The sequence below is a fragment of the Gadus morhua genome, chromosome 17 (genome assembly GCF_902167405.1).
Source record: "Gadus morhua chromosome 17, gadMor3.0, whole genome shotgun sequence".
NCBI classification, from domain to species: Eukaryota; Metazoa; Chordata; class Actinopteri; order Gadiformes; family Gadidae; genus Gadus; species Gadus morhua.
The window spans coordinates 15,175,573-15,199,944 of NC_044064.1; the positions used below are offsets into that span (position 1 = coordinate 15,175,573).

The following is a 24,372-nucleotide window of genomic DNA, read 5'->3' on the forward strand; positions in this document are numbered from 1 at the left end:
ACGCGGCCCAGGGTGACCTCCTGCACGGGGGAGGAGGGGAAATATATATATGTATAAAAAAAAAACATAAGTAAACGTCTTTATCTGTTGTGTACTTTATTGTTTACTTTATTGTTAGGAAATGTCTTCTTTGTATCTGTTGTGCTGGTACATGTGAAGAATTTGACAATAAAGCTGACTGACAGATATGATGTATATGGATATATGATGTATATGGATATATGATGTATATAGATATATGATGTAGATAGATATATGATGTAGATAGATAGATGATGGATATAGATATATGATGTAGATAGATATATGATGTAGATAGATATATGATGTAGATAGATATATGATGTATATAGCTATATGATGTATATAGATGTATATGGATATATGATGTATATGGATAGATGATGTATATGGATATAGATAGTTCAGGATGTGGCGAGGATAATACAGGGACCTTTCTCCAAAAGGACCTGGTCCACCTACAATATGAGGTGTGATTGGTAGGAATTTACAAATGACAAAAGAGGGACGAACAGCAGAAACAAACTTCTTTGTGTTTACTATAACTACGACCTACAATTAAGGACTCGGTTAAGCGGCCCTAGGAATTGTTGTCCAATGTTAATTGTGTGCTTCAGTTTTCCTCGGCCGTTTGTATTTGCCTCACGGATTTGGGAAACACTGTAGGGTTTTACAAAATGAGGAAAACGTACCGGATCCTGAACCGGCTTGAACAGGTTTTTTTAAATCATAACAACACAACATGACCGTGGTGCCGCTGCGGACCCCCAGGGGCCCCGACCCCGTGGCTCCCCACCTCGAACACCATCCCGGGGCCGTGGAGGGGGATCTCCACGCTGAGGCTGTCCTCGTGGTCCTCCAGATGGAACCGCCCCATCCGGGCCAGCTCCATGTCCAGCCGCCGGCCCCCCAGGTACAGCTCCCACTGGAGGTGGTCCGGGCCCCGGGCCCCGTAGTGCAGCCGCACCAGCAGGCTCCGCTCCAAGCAGCGGGCCTCCAGCCGCAGACGGCCCCCCTCTGACCCCCCCCCGGAGGGGGTGGGATAGGGAGAAGGGGGTGGCGTCACCTCACCGTTCCTCAGTGAGTGGCGGGTCATGTTTCAGTTTCATACGCTGTGTCTTATCTATCCAAAACAACATCAATGGGATGCGGTTGTTTACAGGGCAAGTGCTGAAATGACCATCTGATTCAAACGTATATGTCCTGTAGTTTCAAAGGCCAACATGGCTGCTCCTACCCGGTTCACACGCACAAAGCCAGCTCCTTTCAGAAATCACCCTGGGTTGTGATGGCCACTTTAGAGAAAACCTCATACATTGAAGGCTGGCAACTATTTGAGGTTGGCAGTCCGCTTTAGCTTTCTTCTAAATCTTAAACACATTGAATTGTTTTTTTAAATTGTAACTTTGCCTCCGTTTTCTTTGACTCATCTATTTTATATTATTATTAAATGTTATTGTATGACAATGTTTCTATGTGAAGCACTTTGAGTCTGCCTCGTGTATGAAAAGTGCGATATAAATAAAGTTGCCTTGCCTAAATGGTTGAGCACTGCAGCGCTCCCATCAGCCTCCCTGTCCATCACTACTGACCACCACCATGTTGATGAGAGTGGGAATCACTGGCTCACCGTGGGAGTCTGGAGCGCTGCTCTCCAAGGTGGCGGGATAGGGGAATACCTCACCGCCGGGGGAAACCCGGAGGTCAAAGGTCACCGTGAGGCTGCGTGTCCGGTGGCCGGCCGCTCTATGCTGGCATGGATGGGAGGAGAAACACACACACACACACACTAAAGCAGGCATTGAGGAGATTATTTTGAGCACACACACTTTATCATCCAATAAATGCTAATATGGATGACGTAAATGATTTCTGACAAATACTTTGGCCTTGATGAGAGATTGTGCATTTATTGAGCATATACACGTGTGTGTGTGTGTGTGTGTGTGTGTGTGTGTGTGTGTGTGTGTGTGTGTGTGTGTGTGTGTGTGTGTGTGTGTGTGTGTGTGTGTGTGTGTGCGTGCGTATAGTCTTCCACCCTCTTCCCCCCACTCACCTCTTCGACCACGGCGGCGTGCAAGAGCGGGACCCGTAGCTGGTAGGAGTGGCTCCCGTTGCCGTGGTCGACCCTAGACACCTCGTGGCCCCCAGTGGTCCGGCTCCAGAGCACCTTCCCTCCGCCGCCGCCGCCGCCGCCGCCGCCGCCGCCACGCACTGTGACCCGGTCAAGGGACACGTCCGACGGGAAGCTCCCCAGGGTGACGTCAAAGACCCCCTCAGACGCCACCGTGTCTGTGGAGAGAGAGAGGGCGAGAGACAGAGAGCGAGGGAGAGAGAGAGGGCGAGAGACAGAGGGCGAGGGAGAGAGAGAGAAGGCGAGAGACAGAGGGTGAGAGAGCGGGTGAGAGACAGAGGGCGAGGGAGAGGGCGAGAGAGAGGGTGAGAGACAGAGGGGGGGGAGAGAGAGGGCGAGAGATAGAGGGCGAGGGTGAGAGAGAGGGCGAGAGACAGAGGGCGAGAGTCAGAGGGCGAGGGAGAGAGAGAGGGCGAGAGACAGAGGGCGAGAGTCAGAGGGCGAGGGAGAGAGAGAGGGCGAGAGACAGAGGGGGGGAGAGAGAAAGGGCGAGAGACAGAGGGCGAGGGAGAGAGAGGGCGAGAGACAGAGGGGGGGAGAGAGAAAGGGCGAGAGACAGAGGGCGAGGGAGAGAGAGGGCGAGAGACAGAGGGCGAGAGAGACGCAAGAGAACCAAGTCACAAAGATTTCTCTTTCCAGTTTGTTGATGTTCTCGTATTCAAAATAAATATATTTGTATCGATCCTCGATAATAAATGCCACCATTGTCCAGGAGAGGGGGTAAAGAGGTCCTTACGACTAAAAGGTCACTATAATCTCAACAAAAATGCACTTTAGGGGTGAAGTTATGCCGCCAGGTGTGAGTGTGATTAGCCGTTACAAGCCGCTTGAAAATCAGCCTTCCGAAGGCTGATTTGTAACGGCTTAAAATTAAAATTCACAAAAAAAACCTCAAGGCTCAGTTATGGTTCCACGTTGACGCAATGTAATGACCAAGGACCAATCACAGCCCTTGCGGCTGCCTCGCCTTGACGCAAGATTACAATTTTTTCTTCACGCCTTTGCGGTGGACGCAAGGAGGGTCTGCAAGGACGTCGGGGGTCCGTAGAGCCCCACGCGCTGCGTCGAAGTGGAACCGCGACTGAGCCTTCAGCCGGTCAGGTGGGCTCACTGTGGCTGAGCAGAGGGGCCCGCGGCACGAAGGGGGCCCTCAGGAGCCGGAGGGATCGGTGCTGGGTGAGGGGCCAACGCTCGTCCCCCCACTGGCGCAGGAAGAACAGCTGGAGCCCCGCTCGCTGACCGTAGCGGCCCTCCACCACCGCGCTCTGCAACACACCACCATGCATCCCATAATGCACGAGGCCCTTGTGAAGGGAGCGTCCATGAAGCGAAAGAGGCTTTGATTAGGGAACAAAACAAGGAAGCAGACAACATGGGTGTTCTTCACCTTCTCCGTCGCTCGCTTATCGGGGTGCATTGTCATTTTATATGTCCTAATCTTTCCCCAAGGAGAAAATGTAACACAAACTATCCACCCCCCCCACCCCCAACCCAGCTGAGATTCATAAAGTCTTCTGAACCAGATCACAAAGAGACGACCCAGCAAAGACCGAGAGAGGTATAGCCATTCTGAAAGGTGACATAGATATTATACCACCAGGTGTGAGGGTGGTAAGCTGTTACAAGCCGTTTTGAAAATCTGCCTCTTCTGACATCACAAGTGGGCGTGTCCACCTAGATGTGTGCTGGATAGATCAGTCTACCAGCCTACCCAGTGGACTGGAGCAAACGTTGCTCATCTGTCCGTCACACATCTAGGTGGACCCGCCCACTTGTGATGTCAGCTAGCTCACAGCTAGTGGTACAATGGGGGACCTTTAAGAGGGAGGACCCCCTGCTGGGTCTGCGCAGCCCCGTTCAGGACGTCCCTGTGCTCTCTGGGGGTCTCTCCGTACCGTGACGTCCAACCCCGGGGAGGCGAGGGGGACCCGGAGCTCCAGCCGCCCGTCGGACAGACGGACGCGGTACCCCCTCTCCTGGGCCTCGACCGCGCTCACCATCAGGGGCCCCACCCCCAGCCTCGAGGGCCCCTCCCGGAGCCGGCCCCGGGTCAGCTGGGGGACGGCGTGGGGGTCCGCCCACAGCAGGTCAGGACCGTCCACTACGGCCTGGTCTGAGAGACAGACAGACAGACAGACAGACAGACATCTTAATTCCAGCCAGCGCTGTGAGATCATATCACCGTACAACATTTGTGATTGATGCATATATTTTTTTTATTGAAATATATAACTTTAATTTTCAGCAGATCTTTGTTATATTCTTTGGGGGGTTGTGTTAAGCTTGTGTCTAGTTTTTCTAATTGCTGTACTGTGCTCGACGGTTTCAGATGAAAACAATATTGAAACGTTTGTTAGTATTACTTGAATGCAAAAATTTCAATCGTTTTTAATGGTTTGCTGGGAAAGTTTTTTATCGATTAAATTTTTATACTTTTATCATTTATCATTTATGTATTTATTATTAGGTCATTTCACTTTTTTATAAGTTCTAATTTGAGTGAACCTCACTCTTGTTGCAGGCGGCGACGGTGCTGACGGCCATCGGGACCCCCTGGACTGAGAGGAGGATGGAGGCGCTCATCACCTCCATGTCCAATCCCTGCTCCTAAAACACCAGGGAACAAAACCACGAGGGTAAAACGTCAATTTAAGGTGCATGATTTTAAATACCAACATCCCAGGGTCCTCCAAATCTCTCCCAGTAAATAATAATAAGTTAATTAATAATAACCATTTTCTAGGATCACTGAAAAATACATTATCCACTCCACCATTTGGATTTAATGACACTTTGTTGTTATTTTTTTTTACCACAACTTCTCTCCAACCAAGAGAAACGAAAGACAATAGCGACTGCCGCCAATACCATTTAAATCCAACCATTTAGCGTTGAAATACTACTTAAAACACCGTGCATTGCACCTTGACGGTGTACGACAGAGGAGAGGAGTACGCCGCGCGGAGCAGCAGCCGGGGCCCGGCGTGGGAGACGAGGTAGCCCAGGTCGGAGGCCTCCCTCCATGACATGACGGGCTCTAGGCTGGCCTCCCCTTCATCCTCCCCCGGTGCGGACTGCCGGTGTATCCGGACCCCCGACTCCAACACCGTATTGTCCTGCTCAGAAGAGTCCGGTGGACGGTTGTGTCAAGGGAAATCCTATTTCACATATGTTTACGTTTTTTTTTTAACGGTAAAATAGCTACTTGGAGGGTGCTTGTGGCTCTTCTGTTGCCATGGCAACCCCAACTCAATACATTTACATTTGTTGTTATTTTTATACTTGCAAATAAATAAATAAATATATATTAGTATGGGTTTGAATGGCCAGTAGCTCACCGGCTGGGCTTTGAAGGAAGCATGAAGCACGGGGAGTTGGACAGACACCTGACAAGAGACAGACACAGACACAGACACAGACACAGACACAGACAGACTTAAAATCGCTGGCAATATCAATTGAAAATGACAGTTCTCTAATCTCTACTGTCATTTCAATAATTACACACAATGGTACCTTTAACATCCAATTAACATTAAGAAAAAAAGTGTTTTGTAGTGTGGTGTCTTTCTCAAGAGGAAGGCTTACATTGTAAATGACCCTATTTGTTTTTAAACTGCCAAACTCATTGTCTCTTCAAAATGTTGCTGTTGTACAGTTGGTTAAGCCAAGCAACAATCTGTCCCTGTAGCAATCCCCCACCATCATTTTTAAAGCCATCCAATAATAATAGATAACTCGAAACAAGAGGGCTGTGTATTCACCTCCATGTAGTTCTCCTCACACACTATCTCCCTGGCGCCCCACGGCCACTGGAGGGCGCAGTAGAGGCGGAATGGAAAAGCTGTGGCAGTCCCGTTGGCCCAGCGATTCCAAAACCACATATGCAAACTGTACTCTGTGTCATTCTGCAACAGAGAAAATCATTAATATGTAGGGGGGGGGGGGGGGAGAACACGTATGTGAAAGGGATGATGCCAAAATTGCATCAAATTGATAACATGTGAACGTTCAACCTGACTAAGGACGTTGCAGGCAAGAAAGGATGCCCGGAACACCAGGTCGCCACGGTGGTTCAGGAAGGCCGTGTAGCCGCATTTGGCCGCCTCTCGAGCGGATGGGATGTGGACTTCACTCCGGTCTGGTTAATGTAATGCATGTTAACGGAAAGGTAATGCATCGTTTAATAACTAATCAAACAAATTTAACACGATCAAAACAATAAGGGATATATGCTACATAAACATCATTCGTTTTATAAATTGAATGATTTGTTAAACATCAGTGTTACCTTCAAAATTGAAACCGAACTTCTCAGCGAGGAAGGTTGACTTTATTGTAACCCAGAAGTGACGTTCGTGGCAATGCGTCCAAAAGTCCCCTAATCATTCGAGAAACAATTTTGAGAACAATGTGCGTAAAGCCCTTCACAGTCTGATCTAAACGAAGTGAGTGGAGAATGAGCTATATGTTACCTGCCAGGACCGATGTCTCCATGCACACTGCGAGGAGGAGCAAGGGGAAACATTTCCAAGTCATCCTACATTAAAGACGCGGAGTAATCAGTAGGAGAACCTACGGAGGATCTCGAAATTAATGTGTAATTGTATAAAAAAACAGACAAAAATAAATACATATTTATTCAACACTATGTTTTTACGACGTGGCCTGTAGGATTTGTTTACATGGATACCTTGTGTTATTTACTCGCCAGATGCATTTATGACTTGAAATCCGCACCTGATTGGAGTTCTTTATAGGGAGCATGCTCGCAGTAGACCAATGAGAGCCCGCTACACTTTGAATCGTAATTAAAGTAAAAATTTAAATGTGAGTCCTATGGAAGCATTCAATTCGTATAAATAAGTATCAGTTTTACAATCAAAATCCTTATTGGTCATTATAACTTTCACATTCCTTGCTTCCCTTCTTTCCTCGATTATGGAAGCAAGTGACTGCCAAATGTTTGAATTGTAAAAGCTGCTGAATTTTGAATCGGTAAATATAAACACCTTTGAATTCATAACATTAGAAATATTGCACTTTGAAGACAAGGACAGCCGCATTTATTCGTTTTGAATTAACCTTTTTTAAAATTCCAATATGGCAAGTTGAAACATTTGAAGATCCAACTTGACATTGTGTATCTGACTCAGAGAATATTTGAAATCGTGTTTGTGAAATCATACAACTTGAAATTAGAAATTTCAATTTCAAACAGGCTTGTTTTCCAGGTATAAGATAAAGGTAAATGTTATAAACTCAAAGGTGATTACATATCCATGCAAATTGCAACATACTGGCAGTGATTTGCGCCTCCACCCCCCCTCCTTCCTGCCCGGTGGGGGGCTGGGCCACAGCGGGGGGCCCGTCGCAATGACATTATCTTCTGCGTGGTAAATGTTACCAAGTCACTAGAGGTTCATCGGGATTCAGATGAGTAATAGAGGATCCAATCTGCGAAATATGAAAACGGCACCGATAATAATGTATTATAATCATAACTAATGGTACATAGGAGAAGGCTAGGATGGTAAGGTCTTTTGAAAGTTACGAATTACCTATAACAATACGTGTTGTTTTATGTTGTATAACACACACAAAGACACACACACACACACACACACACATAAAGACGTTTGTCAGGATTTGCTTTGGGAAATGTATAACCTTTTTTAATACCTTAAACACTTCCTTTGTCTTTATTTTCAGCCGACAGGTGTGGGAGTCATTCCTTTCACTGACACTCCCCCACTGTTGGAATGGAGCCCTTGGTCCTCTTGGTTTCTGGGGGCCAACAGTTTGGCGGGGGTCCTACACACAAACACACACACACACGTATGCACGCACACGCACGTGCACCATCAAATACACACACAAACAAACACCCACGCACTTGCACACTCAAACACACACACACACACACACACACACACACACACACACACACACACACACACACACATACACACACACACAAACATGCCCACATACACGCAAACAAACATAAACACACACACACACACACACACACAAACACACACACACAAACATGCCCACATACACGCAAACAAACATAAATAGGCCCACACTCACACACACACACACACACACACACACACACCGCCTCATTAACATTTGAGTCACTTTGTGTCATTAGCAACTGCGCACAGCATGTGAGCATCACACTGTTTCCTTGACACGTATACAAAACTGCTAAAGATCGCTAATCACGACTGACACACCGAAAGGGTATATTATTAGAATCACATGTGTCATCTCGTTCTACAAAATAACTAAAGAAAACACAAACTTAACAAATGAATCAACAAGTAGGCCTACGCTAAGGTGACCAGACGTCCCCGATTTCCGGGGACAGTCCCCGTTTTCGGTGATCTGTCCCCGGTCAAAGCTGTCCCCGGAAATGTCCCCGATTTTGACGGTGAATGGGGGAAAAATGCGCGCAGACTCAAACACCAGTTATTACGGTAGTAATTTAACGCAGCACCAGAGAAGACGTCGTATGACGTACAGACGTTATCAGGACGTACGACCAGACGCAGCAGCATCAACAACAACAATCTAGAGGCGGCAAAAAGGAAAAAGAGAAGATCAGCGGTCTCATAAATGGTATGTTGTGTATGAACTTATTTATTTTGTGTGAATTGGCAGTAGACGTGTGTGTGTGTGTGTGTGTGTGTGTGTGTGTGTGTGTGTGTGTGTGTGTGTGTGTGTGTGTGTGTGTGTGTGTGTGTGTGTGTGTGTGTGTGTGTGTGTGAGAAGTGGTAACGTTAAAATAAGTATGATTGTTTATCTGAACTGAAGACCTAACGTAACGTTATAAAAGTCAGTGAACGTGACAATGTTTTCATATCGGTCATTAGTGAAGCTGTAATGTTAACGTTAGCATGAGATTACCAGGTGATGACATTGTATGTGGCTCTGTTTTGGAAGAGGGGGAGGTGGAAGACTGCTTTGGTAGCATATGATTTTCCTGTAGGCATAGGGACCTGAGACTGTTAAAATAATAATAATGATGACATTATTTATTAATAATAAATTAATTAATAATCAGTCAATGGTTGATAGTTGTGTGTGTTAGGCTGCTGTTTTTTTTTGTCGGGCTGTGTGGGTAACCAATGACTGTAGTAGTTATAAATGCAGACCATTTGATTAGCTGATGCCCTGAGTCACTGTTTTATGTCAATGTTTTTAGTAAAGGGATAATAAATAAATAAGTAATCAACAGAGTGAAGGAGAGAAGATGAAAAGAGCAGGAGAATAGTATGGAAAGGCAGAAATATAGAAGTAAACAACAGAGGGAAGCTAAGGAGAGAAGAAAGAAGGGTGAAGAAAAGAAAAGCATTGAAGGAGAAGAGAACAGACGAGAGTATTACATCTTTTTATATGTTTTGACTTGGTAATTATTACTAATTACATCTTGATGATATTTACTAGCTACTGGTCTGGCAGCAGTCTTTGCACATGACACTTAACTTTGGAAGAGAGATTTTTTTCTCATGTATTATTCTATATTTGTGTTTTTGACACTGCTGTGCACTACTGATACATGATATTTGTGGGTGCTGATATTTTGATGTATTAACCTTTTGCAGGGGCGCCACCAGGGATGTTGGGCCCCATTAAAAGATATCACACTGGGTCCCACCATCACACACACACAGGCAACGCCAACCATGTGCAGTTTCTGTAACCACACCTCTACCTGTGAAGGCTTCAATTATCTTATTGTCCGATACTAACTTTACAATATGACATTGAGTTGTGATAATATAACACTGTGAAGACATGAAGGAAACATTCTGCATACTGATAGTGTTTGTTTAATTATACATTTGATTTTCCATTAAAATCCATTAATGATGTTTTTTTATTAACATAACTAATGTTCTAATATTTTTTCAGGGCCCCTGTCAGTCACTGGCCCACAGAATTTTCCTAACTTTTCGCCCACTAAGCTGGTTAAAATAAATGAAAAAGTACTTGTCCCCATTTTTTATTTCATAATGATAATATGTAAGGATTTTTCACCGCTGCATTGAAAATGTCCCCGATTTTCAGTTCAGAAATCTGGTCACCTTAGCCTACGCATCAGACACAATCACCATTAAAAGTTATTGTTTGTTCACTGTTTCAATGTTAGCATGGTTATTGTATGGGGGCACGGTGGTCTTAATTATAAGACAGCAGGGGGTGGGTAAGGTTGGGGCGGGCCCAATGCAAGATCGAGGACACGGTGCTGACCTTCTCTCCCCCCCCCCCCCACACGCACGCACACACATCTTTTCCCCTTCTCCGAGTCATTCCTCTCTCCACCAATCACGTCGTCCGCTGGGTCGGGGTATGACGGGGGATAGGGTCGGGGCGGTGGGGGGGAGGCCTTGAAGTATAGGGTCGCTACTCAATTCATCGTTTTGTTGTCAAATCTCGTTGGTGACCGAGACTGCGACGGAGAAACCTTGTTTGACGGACAGAGTGGGGAGGGAAATCTACAGACGCGCCACAATTTCCCTTCTTCGGTTTGAGCTCTCAGGCCTTTTGATTTGAACAAGGAGTTTAAAAAACTAAAATGACCTTGACCCAACTGTGCTACGTGTGCCTCGCGGTGCTGCTTGGATCCATCTCGCTTTCCCGAGTGGACGGCGCTCCCCAGTCGGAGCGACTCGGAGAATACCTGGAGACGGAGGAGGTGAGTTCGGAAGAATTCGATAAATAATTGCATTTTTTCTATATTTTTCAATATTTAGTGTGTTTAATTGTGTAGAAAATATTTTATTTTCTAAAAGATTTGAGTTATTTTTATTATAGCATCCAGGTGTTTTTGCTTTACTTGCTGTGGGCCGGAAAATGGATTCTCTTAATTTTCCTGAAGTCTGTTGAATGGATTGGTTTTGTCATTTCATTTTTACCCAGCTTTACATATAGCGATATAAATGTTTGTGTTGGGTCCAATTGTTTTGTAGGCTAAATGTATATTTGCACTATACCAGAATCTATAGGCCAACTCACTCAATCTGAACCATATTTACCAACCATTTCGCTTTAACATAGTTTTATCTTCTTTAAAAGGACCTTGATCGAATGCTCTTACTGGACTATCTGGCTGAAATGGCCCCTGCCCGCACCAACGAGGTACTACCCGAGGAGGAGGTGTCGGGGATCAGGGAAGTGATGCGGCGCCACCTGGCCCTTTCCCAAAGAGAGCGCAAGGCAGGCTGCCGGAACTTCTTTTGGAAGACGTTTACATCTTGTTAGTGCTTTAGACATATTTAACATTATACAGAATTTATTCTTGTGGCGTCTTTTTAATACATATTTAATTTACAATTACTAAAGTCTGTTATTCCTTGTTTTTCAAGCAATGTTACTGTTTAGTTTGAGATGGAAATTATACTTAATTTATTATTTTAATTGACTAGACCAGTTTCACAACATGTAAAGAACAAGGATGCCGAGCCAGACCTCATTACCACTGGACACAGCTGTATTGGGTGGAGCAAAAAGATGCACTGTGTAAAAATGATTAAAACTGAACCTAAAGTATATAAACTAAAATTAAAACAAAAACATTTTTTTAATAGGGTATTTTTTTTTTTAATGAAGTACAATCTGCATGGGAGAAGCCACATCATATAGTCATATTGCTCTCATTTCATCAAACGGTTCCTATCGCAGCTTGTGTCGAACGTACAACCCCGTGCTTCGGTAGGCTACAAAACAGAAGCCTTCAGGTGGGTGATGTCACGGGGGTTTCGTTCATGTCGCGGCCGACTTCAGCAAAGCAGGATTCGCATTGGCAGCCCAAACATAAACAACAACAAACCCAGCAGGTCGCGTTGATTTACTGACGTTGGCGTGTCTAGTGTGTTAACTCATCTCATCATGGCACTTTGACCTCGGATAAGAAAATAACCTCAATGAGTTTTGACAATGTATTGTAAAAAAAAAAAGACAAGCGAGTAAATCTAACAATGTGAATGAAGGGTAACGCATCAGAAAAACAAGGATGGCACAGAGCCAGAAGTCATTGAGGTAAGCTTTTGGAAAAGATTAGCCCTTGATGGCAGATAAACACAGGACACACAAAATAAAAATAAAAAATAAAAATAAGTGTCGGACGGAAAGACCGGGTAAACAGGAAAAAGCCAAACTAAATAAATACTGTAACACAAAGAACGAGCCAGAGGACCTGGCTTCGTTACATGGCCCTCAAAATAAGTTGTCTGACAACCCTGGTTTTCTTCTGCTTTTGGCAGTTGATTGAATTTGAACTTCATTGCACCTTCATATTCACGGTAACAGTCAAGTATAAAACAGTTTGTTTTTTTAAGTAACAACGAAAAAAATAAAATAATAATAATAATTGATTTCCGGACATCTAGAAATGTTGATTTGGCAGGAGGTCCCAAATGAAAGCCGTGCCTTGTTCTGTGTTGTACTAGCATACTAGCATCGGTTAGCGTTGAAACCAAACAATTATGTACAGTCACAGTTCACGTTGTATTTGATACTTTCTACGAGGTGGCATTGGGGTCGTTCAACGCTCATAAGTACTTTTTCATTTTTGAATACATTAATTCCATTATTTTCATATTTCAAAGTAGTTCCCCTAAAATCCAATTGTCATCCATTTATTTATAGTGAACACAGTGGTACCACACGTGTTGAACATCATATTATCTACCATTATTCATATCCTATGACCTATGACCTATGGAGGGTACAGGTGTAGACCAGGAGCCATCTTAAGAGTAACCAAAGGCAAACATCATACAAAGTAACACCGTCGCCTTCTTTGGTGAAACACCGTGGCATTCTGATTGGCCAAAGTCAGTGTCGCTGGACCCTCCTTTGAACCAATCCCAGTAACAAGCAAATGCAGTAGCCATTAGCCGTGTAGTACGCGGTGATTTGACGTTGTAAGTGGCTCCTGTGTTGGAGCCCTAGCTGCCTGCAGGTCAGGTTTTCTGAAGGTGACACTGAACCAAAGGGAATAAACGAGAAATAAAAAGAAAATAACAACAAAACTATAGGACGGTATTTTTTAGTAAGGGACCCCGAGTCCGGCGGAAGCAAACAACAGAGTGTGGTTCACATGACAAGTCACGAGCGTGACCGTTGTGAACAGGAAACATCATTAGCGATTCTGTACCACTAGGGGGCACCAAAGAACCGAAGCCTCAAGTGTGGCCTCAGAAAAACGCGGTACATAGGGAGTACCATGATTTTGTATATATTTGTTATCTTAACTACCCCCAACTCGTTCAACCAGATCGGAATCTGCCATTATTTTGAAACTGCTTGAGAGTTGATGCCAGTGGAACCAACCGACGGCTTCCGCGGCGTGCTAGCAGTCGGTGGATATTTTGGCGGAGAGGTCCTGGATGCGGCGGGCGCTGCAGCTCTTGCACAGGATGTGACCGTCCAGCGGGTAGCACCCCCGGCCCTCCTCCTCGGAAGACAGCAGCAGGCCGCACTCCTGGATGGACACACGGACACACACACACACACACAGTTAACTCCTTCCCCCTCATGAATCCATTACAGCCATCCCTACCTTACCACCAGGTATAACATAAAAAAATTAATTGATTACAAATCCGCCCGATAGTGCACTCCAGTCCAACCATATGTATCGAAGGATGGATGGATGAGCCAAACCAGTGGGTGCGGACCACTGGCTGGGCTGGGCGGTTGATCTATCCATCAGTCCATTATGCATGGAGTTTTCTCATCCACATCAATCCTGGTAGTGGAACAGTGACCCTATTTTTAAAGCACCGTATTCAACCGTGTTCAAACGTGGTCCTTCACAACGCCTTCATCAGTTAAAGTCGAGTATGAGACTCACAAATCATTACCTATAAACAATTATGTTTTAACATAGGAGCATGTGAAATAACAGAAGGCCATCAAGTCTTGGCCTTAAAGGTGAAACATTATACGACCTGGTGTGAATGTGATTAGGCACTACAAGCCGTTTTGAAAGTCTGCCTCCTCTTTTGATGTCAGAAGGGGCCGATTTTCAAAACGTCCTTTAGCGGCTATTGACACTCACACCTGGTGGTATGATGCGTCCCCTTTAATGACAAACGCTTGCATGCGTGCGTACATGCGTGCGTGCCTCTCACCTCACAGACGTAACAGTTGACGTGGAAGCTGCGGTCCAGCGCTACGATGCGTACCGTCTCCTCCTGGCCCGGCTCGGGCATGATGGCCTGGCCACACACGGAGCAGCGCGGGGCAAACTTCCTGCTCCACACACACACACACACACACACACACACACACACACACACACACACACACACACACACACACACACACACACACACACACACACACACACACACACACACACACACACACACACACAGGATGGAGGGTATAAGCTAGAGTGCTCTTCACTGGTTCCGTGTGTTTGAGTGCAGGGATATCCGAAAATTAAGAAGAACAATCATAATATGATACAAATTTCTGTGTAAACCGACGATAGTTTTAGCTTTGGATTTAGAGCGGGCAGGGGGGGGGGGGGGGGGGGGGGGGTATCTGATGCTTCTCCTCGAGAAAAGTATTTCCTTTTTTTTATTCACGAGGATTTTCAAGATATCTCCTGCAGGCTGGGGTAGAAGCAGGGTTCCTAGTCTAGGTGTTTCCGTCTGTTGTGGTGACTGACTAAGTGACATATTATGTTGCTTAAGTGATGCATGTAGGCAGCTCTTATTTACAATACAGTGGGACATTGGGTCTCCCAGCAAATAAAAGAAAGAAAAGTGTCAAATAGTGGGACGAATGACAGTTCACGGATGAGGGGGATTAAATAAATCCCCTCCTGCTGAGAGTCTTCCACCAATCAGCACTGCAAGCCCCATCCCCAAGTTTCCTGAACCTTTTGAAAGTCCGTAAGGACGTATTTGGTGGTAAATTAATGTCCCCAGAACTTAACTTGGACTCATACACCCACACTAACTTAGACTCATACTAACTTCGAGTCATACATCCACACTAACTTAGACTCATACTAACTTCGAGTCATACATCCACACTAACTTAGACTCATACTAACTTAGACTCATACATCCACACTAACTTAGACTCATACACCCACACTAACTTAGACTCATACTAACTTAGACTCATAAACCCACACTAACTTAGAATCATACACCCACACTAACTTAGACTAATACACCCACACTAACTTAGACTAATACACCCACACTAACTTCGACTCATACTAACTTCGACTCATACACCCACACTAACTTCGACTCATACTAACTTCGACTCATACACCCACACTAACTTAAGACTCATACTAACTTCGACTCATACACCCACACTAACTTAGACTCATACTAACTTCAACTCATACACCCACACTAACACGAAGACTAACTCCACCTGGGGTGGGGTTAGTCTTCATGTTAGTGTGGGTGTACGAGTGTGCACCTGTGGAAGTCCTCGATGCAGTGGATCTGGGAGGTGGCGTCCACGGTGAAGGGCACCCCATCCAGGCAGCAGTTGCACACCACGCAGGTGAAGCAGCGAGGGTGGTAGGCCTTGCCCATGGCCCGCAGGATGCGGTCCAGGATGGGCTTGGAGCACTTGGAGCAACGCTCGAGCGTACTCTAGTGTACAGACACGAGGAGAGAGAGGGAGAGAGACACAGGAGAGAATGGGTTTTTCCTTCCCACTAAAACCCTGACCACGACTCGCTCACCACTTTTATACAGAGGGATGACCGACCAAAGGTCATTTTCGTCGCACATCGAACCTACGTCTTTTAAATGAAAACGTAGTCGTTGAACATTTTCAATTGGCCACAGATGGCCCCTCATACTGAAAATGTGCCACTCAAATGAAGCTTGATTAACATTTTACACATTCGATTAGATTAGGAATTAAGGAAATTGCGCAACAATTATTTTCTATCCTTCTTATTTTCCATTTGCATTATCGTTATTGTCTTATCGGTTGTGTACGGGACATCAATTGTATTTATCACATTCACATCATTAGCATTTTCTTGGTGACGTGTTGCCAAGAAAATGCAACAACACAAAGACGACAAAGCAAGGAGCCAAACTAAGTCGGGGCCTTGTGGCCGCAGCTCAAACCCACGATGTAGCAGCTCTCGCAGTAGCTCTTCTTGTCCAGGGCGTAGAAGGGCTTCCCCCGCAGGCGGGCGTGGCAGGTGATGCAGGTGAAGCACTCCACGTGGAACACCTGCTCCATGGCGATGCAGCCGCTGCCGTCGCCCAGCACGTTGTCCCCGCAGCGGGCGCAGCGGCCTGGGGACCCAGACGCACGCACAAGGTCACGCTTTGGAACACCCGGGGCAGAAAACGGCACGTAACACAGCAGGCGGTGCCGTTATTACGTTTGGCGTGAAGCCAAACATAATAACACGGACTAAAAGGTGGGACAGTCCTGATGACACCGCGGTCCTGAATGTGGTCAACACTGGTACTGCTTTATTAGAGCATATGTGTAGACTGAAATAAGTTCTGACAAGTGTCGCTTAGAAAAAGAGTCTGCTAGATGCCCTTAATATAAACACTTCAGTGAAAATGTGCAACAAAAAAAGGGTGTGGTCGTATAGAGGTGAAAAAGGGTTGTAGAGTTGATTACAAAAAAAAGATGAGTTTGTTCCACTCAATATGTTTTTTCTCCCTTTGGACTAACCTCCACGACAAAGTTCTGCTGCTTTTATGACTTAAAAAAAAGAAAGCATCATTAACGTGTCAATTGAAAGAACAAAGGCCGTACCAAAGTACTCCTCGACAGGGGGGTGGTTCATGTCGTACACCAGCTTCTTGGTGAGCCGGTCCAGCTCCTCTTCAGGTCTGGGTGTGGACGCCCCCTGGAGGCCACATGGGGAGACAGTGAGGACGGTTAGACAAAGGGTAGATAGACACACAGGGCAGATAGACACACAGGGCAGATAGACACACAGGGCAGATAGACACACAGGGTAGATAGAGACACAGGGCAGATAGATACACAGGGGAGATAGACACAGAGGGGAGATAGACACACAGGGTAGATAGACACACAGGGCAGATAGATACACAGGGTAGATAGACACACAGGGCAGATAGACACACAGGGCAGATAGACACACAGGGCAGATAGAGACACAGGGTAGATAGACACACAGGGCAGATAGAGACACAGGGTAGATAGATACACAGGGCACTGCTCAAAGACATTGGTACGGTTGAAGACCAACTGGTCGGTCAGTTCATCAATGTGTGGGGAAAGTATGTAGCAAATCAATCTAGATTATTATTTAAAATGATCTGATATACAGCTGGACTCGTTATCGTAACGCAGCGTGCAACCGCAGACAAAAAGAGGAACTTTGATGAATGGTACAAACGGTAAAAACAAAATGATAGTTCGGCCCTTCCTCAAACCTTATTCAACCAATCACTGCTTTGTTCTAGACTTCCCAATATGTCCCCGTGACTCGGTACATCTGAACCCAACACATGCTTCAGTTGTCTCGCGCCACACACCGCTTGTGCGCCTCCGGCACTGAATCTCTTCCCTCATGCAAAAAACCCCTGCGTTGCCACGGTGAATGTAAATGAGGCCCCCAAGACACTCTCCCCCCCTCTGCTGCTGTGGCTCCGCCCTCTCACCTTGTTCATCTGGTAGGTCGGCCCCGGGCCGCCCTCCGGCCCCCTCTGGGCCCCTCTGCCGCCCCCCTGGGGGCCCGGCTCCGCCCCGGGGTGGTGCATCTCCTGGCCCTGGGGGGCCCCGGCGTACCAGCCCCGCGGGGCCCCCCCCGGGGCCGGGGCCCCGTGCTGGTGCTGGCGGGGCGGCGGCGGCGGCGTGTGCGCCTGCTCCGCCTGCCGCCCCGTCTGGGAGTAGGTGACGGGCTGCGCCGTCTTCACCTGCACGCTGAAGCGGGGCCCGGTGGGGGTGGAGGCGGTGGAGTAGGACGCCGGCACCGGCTGGGGGTAGGGCTTGGGGCCCGCGCCGGAGGAGGAGGAGGACGAGGTGTAGTAGTCCTGCTGGGGGTGGTGCTGCTGCTGGAGGTGGGGGTGGTGGTGCTGCTGCTGGGGGTGGGGGCTGTGCTGGTGGGGGCTGGGCCCGTGGTGGTGCTGGGGGATGGACTGCTGGTGCTGGGGGTACTGGGGCTCGGCGGGGTAGGCCCGGCCCTGGTGGTACTGGTTCTGGGAGGGGTGGGGGGGGTAGCCCACGGAGGGCCGGCTCGGCAGCGGGGGCGGAGCCACGCTCTGGGGAGAGGGGCTGTAGCGGTCGGCCTGGGGGTGGGGGCTGTAGGGCACGTTGTCGTAGAGCTGCGCGGGGAGGGGGGGGAGAGAAGAGACATGGTCAGCCTGGGGGGTCTTACCGACTGCCTAGCTCCTCTCAGACCGCCCCCGGGGGGAGTGTCACCCGGCCCACCTGTGTGTTGGGGTCCGGCTGGTGGCTGTCCAGGTCGGCCAGCATGCTGGTCAGGGAGTCGATGTCGGCGTCGATGTTGGAGCGGTGGCCCATGGCGTTGTCATGGCTACGCTGCTGAAAGAAACACATATAACTCAGACTTGAGATATTAACCTAAAGTCTGTTTTGTGAGAATAGATTTTCCCCCACAACGGCTGAAGCTTTCATTATTGCGCAGCCCCCTACCCTTGGCCCGTAGCCATCCATGTGGGGGCTCCAGCTGCGGTCTTCTTTCGGGCCGTGGGGGGGAGGAGGAGGGTAGTAGTGGTCACTGGATGAATGATGAGCAGCTCCCCCTGGTGGTTGGAGTGGGCATTACAAACAAGTAAATTTTTCGTTTGGGGGTTCTTTAAATATCAAATCTATTCCAACAGGATTAATGAATTAAAGGAGACATCGGTCATCATTATCATTACCACTTCATTCTCATAATTAACACCATAATCATCGTTAACACTTCATCATCCTCATCAGTGTCTGATTGATTGGGGCTGATCGCTCGGTCGTACCTGTGGGTCCAGTTGCCATGTATCTGGTGGCTACTCCACCACCTCCACCTCCTCCTCCTCCACCGTCCCCGTTCTGCTCGTAGAGGTTGTACTTGGGCCGGGCCGGGTGGCCGGGGGGGCCCTTCTTGTTGGGGAGCCGGTAGATGTCGCCCCCTGCGGTGACGTGGGACATCGGGGGGCCGGTCTGCTCGGCGGGGTCCAGGGTCCTGGGCGGGAGCCAGGTGGGGCCGGACATGTCACCACTTCTGGAGGGAGACCAACACAGACAGAGGGGGAGGTGTGAGGGGGTGGTTCTGGGGGGAGGGTTTGCAGACAGAAATCATCCGAGGTTTGTTCTTATGCAGAAGTCCCAGAGACTGGAATGAGAAGGAATCATAGGAATTTAATAATTGAATGAGGACCTGAGATAAAGATCCTTAATGAGACCAGGGTGTATGCGTTTTATTATGCACATACATATGTATATATATACGTTTTTTTGCTGCCGTTTTGACTGAAGGAAGCATGTCTGTAATGTGTGATGGGCTAAACACATTCAGGTCAGTGTAAAATTACAAGTCACTGGTACTGTTATTGTGCACGGTAATAAATATTAATTGGTTCATCGGAATCATTCATCGCCATGCGTCAATACGTCACAAGATCTCGGAAAGTGGTATGGCTGCATTCTTATACATTGCCACCAATAATGACACTCGCCAATGGATTCCCTGCCAATACTTAAGGGGCCATCTGTATAGCCCTTTGTCACGCGTAACCAATGGAAACCAAGTGATGCTTCATTTATTATGTTTCCAATGGCAACACGTTGACTTAACAATGGGCTTCTGGTAGAAAGACAGGAAGACGGGCCCTACTCTAAAAAGGCAAGGGGACTTCCAGCACAGGCTTCGCCGTGCTCCTGAACACGAGTGTGAGTGCGAGTGTGTGTCTGTGTGTGTGCATGTGAAACCTCAACCAAGATCCATGGCATTGATATGGTCGGAAAACCGTAAAGAAACCATTAAGTGCAAACACACACACACATACACACACACAAACACAGGTGGTGTCCCCTGGCCTGTTTCTCAGCACAATAGTAATTGTTTTTCAGCTGTTTGTACTCATAGATTTCCAAATTAAGTCGAGGCAAAAACTAACAGAGGAAAACTTATGCAACAGCCAGGTGTCTAAATACACAGGGCCACCTGGCTCGCATAATGATATTATTGCACATCCTCCAAGGAATAAAGGAAATAATAATGCAAAGAAAATAAATAACCAAATAATGTACGAGAGCAGCTGAAAAATATATCAGCCGGCTGTTCTTTTTATTCTTAGCATTTATTTGAATATATGAGCTTCCAATGATGTTCATTGTTGCCATTAATATGCTCTGTCTTTTGCTTGTTTTGTTTTTTTAAATCAAATTATTAATATGGTTCTGCAAATGGGTATTCTGAAAAAGTTTGGTATTGCATATCAAATAATTTGTTGATAAAGGGATATTATGTTTCATTGGAGTGTTGGTCGGGTCTGGCATAGAGTACTAGTACAATTACATATTTATATAACTCCACTCACAGCTTGTACATGGGTTGGGCTTTAAATTGTAAGTGAAGCTCCGGTTTCAGTCGGAATTCAAACAAAATGTGTATAGGGTCTGAAAGTCGTTAGGAGTTGTATGCATACGACCCAGGACATTAGCACGGTTGTTGTGTATGATAGTTATAAATCAGTGTTATGCATGATGCATATATAAAGCGCCACCCACCGTGACGTTATACTACATGTGTCCGAGAACCATCAACCTCTTTCGGACCTCACTGTCAACAACCGCTGCCCAGAGAGCTCCACACATCCACACACCTCGCCGCCTGTGTCCATTTTTCGTAATGTAGAAGAGTATTGTAAAAGGCACTTCGACATGACAAAAACAACGCTCCTGCGCTCGGAGCACAGTAGAACGTACTGGTTGACGGAATCTGGAAAAAACATACGATTATACTCCAGTTTTCTATAATTACGGTCTTATTTCAATAAAAGTGTTCAAATGGCAAGATCCTATACAATATATATGACCAGATTTTAAACAAAAGCAACGATTTTGGGTTCACTGCCCCCAGTCAATGTTCACATATTGGAAATAACCACCATTGGTATTATTATTGGAAAGATTAAGGAACAAAATCGCCGCGACTGCTACGCCACTGACACGATATAAACCCTTTTCCAAATCCGGGATGAGCACACACACCCAAATCCCGGGATTTCTGGGCCATGACATTAATCACAGCGGCTTTATCAGTCTGATGTATGTGGTTGGCGAGACAATGCCTGTGCATTGGCGAGGTTATGTTTTAACCGTTTCCTTCTTTCTATGAATGAGTAAAAAAAAAAACGCTGACGGCTGCAACTCTTGAATCAAATTCCAAAGTTGCGACCCCGAATCCTCGCGATACCTGGTTTTGTTCCATTGTTACAAATACACGTATGAATGCACAAATCATGTAAGGGTGTGTACGTCAATCCAAATCAATTGGAATTAAACAATGTTGCTGCGGAAAAGCTGAAATCAACAGTAATGCATCCGGATTCCTACCTTTTTACGTAGCCACTCTTCTGTCATTCAGTCTCATCTGCAAATAGATTATGTTCAAATCGGTGAGAGACGACTAGCAGCATAAAACACAAAACACACAGCCTTTTCTATACGTAGGTCCAGCGAATTGGTCGATTTGCAACGTGAACGCAAACCATCGTGTGTCCAAAATGTATTTGGGTTCATGTGGATAGCATCTAGCATGTCTGGTGTGTATTTACGCGACCACAACACCGCATTGAGGATCTTGATAAGATATAATGACTGCTAAATGGCTACCATTAACTTTAATCACATGTTTGTTTACTTGTTAAGATAGCACTGCCTTGAACTGCGCCTCGTCTCCGGGGCTACTTTCATAGATGTAACGCAAAGAAGCAACGCCAAAGCCACCCGCTCTTTCGCTATGTTTGCACAAACACCACAAAAACACACTACCATTTTTATACATATATTTTTTTGCAATCGGAATATCAACAGAAGCGACTGCAAAAAACAACTTTCTCCTATTTATGTTTCGTTTCGGTAACCTACTTTCTCGTGGATCCCGAGTTTGTCACACACTAACAGGCCTTCTGCAAACCACCAGTAGCAGTCGTCACCACATTCCAGCCCTGTGACGTAGCGGGCTGTGAGTGGTCACGGGCCGCGGCGCCGCTCGCGAGCCCATCTATCTTGCTGACCAGTAAAACAACACCATGGAATGCACTGAACCACAAGCTATTACAAAAAACTGTATATATTACATAATACATATGATTATATTACTTATAGATGCTATATTTAGATTTGATATTTACATATATATAATTACATTATAATTTCCATTTCTTTTTAATTTACTTATCAAAAGCAACTTACAATAAGTGCATTAAATCATGAAGCTACAACCCATAAATGCAATTATCATGCAAGTACATACAATGAATCAAGTATGCTAACTGCTTCAAGGGCTACATGTTAGAAGCAAGAGATTAATTTTTTCATTGGCCAAGCTGCAGTCTGAACAGATTACTTTTCAGTCTGCGAGGCAAAGATTTGTTGGGTTTCTGTCCTGATGCTGTCAGTGGAGAGCTTGTGCCAAACAATCAGGATTTTGCTGAGTGGCTTGCATGTAGTGAGGGCGAAGCATAGAGCGTGGTGGTGGACAGACTGAAGTGCATGGTTTTACCATGTCCGGAGTCTTTTGCAGCACAGTAGGACCGAACCCGGGACTTGAACCAGATCCCAGTGGGCAACGGTAGCCACTGCAGGCTGTGGAGGAGTGATGTAAGTGTGGGAGAACTGGGGTGGCAGACCAGCCGGGCTGCTGCATTCTGGATGAGCTGCAGAGGAGGAAGGGCCCGTGCAGGCAGACCTGCCAGGAGGGAGTCGCAGTAATCCAGACGCAAGATGACCACAGCCTGGATCAAATGATGCATGGCCTTCTGGATGAGGAATGGACGGTTCCTCCTGATGTTGTTGAACATAAAAGTTGAAGAGCAGGTTCTCGCAGCGATGTTGACCAGCTGTCGGAGGCACCCCCGAGGTTCCTTGGGGTCTGCGTCACCGGGCCCCACAGAGTAGTCAATATTGATGAACAGTTGGTGGCTTGGAGGATCCCCTCCCTGGAAGGAAGAGCAGCTCCGTCTTGTCTAGATGGAGCTGTGTTGGTGTGTCGATATCCACAGATGTCCCGCAGAGATTAATGCTGGCGCATGGGTGAATTAGTAGTGTGTCATCTGCATAGCTGTGGTGGGAAAAGCCATGTGAGTGAATGACAGAACCCAGTGACCTAGCCGACAGTGATAATAGGATGAGGTCCAGGAAAGAACCCAGAGGGACACCAGGGTACATTTGCATATATTAGCTATATAATAGATATTATAAAATGTAATATTACACAACATGTGTTTACAGATGTTGGGTCCCTGCCAGGGAAGCCATCCGCCGGGTCCTAATCAAGGAGGTCTTGGGTCATGTTCTGGAAGTATCCGGCCTAATCTAGTCCTGATACATCTATAAGATTAAAGGTGAAGTGTGTGGAAATGTGTTGCATCCAGGAGAGGCCTACATATCTACCTAGGGAAAGGGGTCCTCTTCCATGGGGTCGCCATGTTGCAGCGCAATGTCTCTACAGTAGCTCAGAATGGACAAACGGCTATGTAGAGAAGGGTTTTGGGCTAAGACTTCTGGGAAGGAGGGGGGGGGGGGCGTGTTATCCCCATGGCTACGACCCAATTATGATTCTTTTTTAGCACCGTCATTTTAAGTTATAGTCATTTTAAGAATGTCATTTATCAATCAATCTATCTTTCTGTCTGATAATCGATCGATCTATTCATCCATCTGTTTGTTTATCTCTCTTCACTGCCTGCCTGCCAACTACTGACCAAATAACTAACTGACCGATACCCGTAACTACCTACCTGACCTCATGAGATTCCAATCTGCCGTCAGTCAGTGTACACATACTTCTCTCTTCACTCCAACTCTGTTTCTCTTCTGTGGACTCTAGTGACGGACCGGTCTTACATTATTTGAAGAATGATACTTTAATTGCATTATTTTATGCAACACGCTCCAAAATATAAAACAAAGGAAAATAATTATTGTTCAAAACAATGTTTTCCGCTTCCGCTACCAAACCTTTTTTCTTTTTCTCACAG

General features: G+C 46.4%; 2 protein-coding genes across 5 annotated transcripts; one reads left to right on the forward strand and one right to left on the reverse strand.

Moving 5' to 3' along the window:
* The first annotated feature begins 10,530 nt into the window (after window positions 1–10,530).
* On the forward strand, window positions 10,531–11,736 carry sst5 (somatostatin 5). The gene is made up of 2 exons (XM_030338457.1): window positions 10,531–10,865; window positions 11,246–11,736. The coding sequence occupies exons 1-2, from the start codon at window positions 10,746–10,748 to the stop codon at window positions 11,429–11,431; spliced, it is 306 nt and encodes a 101-aa protein (XP_030194317.1). The 5' UTR covers window positions 10,531–10,745; the 3' UTR covers window positions 11,432–11,736.
* Window positions 11,737–11,756: 20 nt separating this feature from the next.
* On the reverse strand, window positions 11,757–22,402 carry trip6 (thyroid hormone receptor interactor 6). Of its 4 annotated transcripts, none has more exons than XM_030338455.1 (11): window positions 22,259–22,402; window positions 21,725–21,761; window positions 19,144–19,385; window positions 18,821–18,930; window positions 18,596–18,706; window positions 17,827–18,489; window positions 16,949–17,042; window positions 16,301–16,470; window positions 15,629–15,807; window positions 14,308–14,428; window positions 11,757–13,655 (listed from the first exon to the last, which is right to left on the reverse strand). In XM_030338455.1, exons 3-11 carry the CDS (start codon window positions 19,376–19,378, stop codon window positions 13,524–13,526), a joined length of 1,815 nt encoding a protein of 604 aa, XP_030194315.1. In that variant the 5' UTR covers window positions 19,379–19,385; window positions 21,725–21,761; window positions 22,259–22,402; the 3' UTR covers window positions 11,757–13,523. The 4 variants fall into 4 exon arrangements, with proteins under 4 accessions (XP_030194315.1, XP_030194313.1, XP_030194314.1 ...); XM_030338453.1 differs by having other exon boundaries at window positions 18,596–18,709; XM_030338454.1 differs by having other exon boundaries at window positions 19,144–19,388.
* Window positions 22,403–24,372: the final 1,970 nt, after the last annotated feature.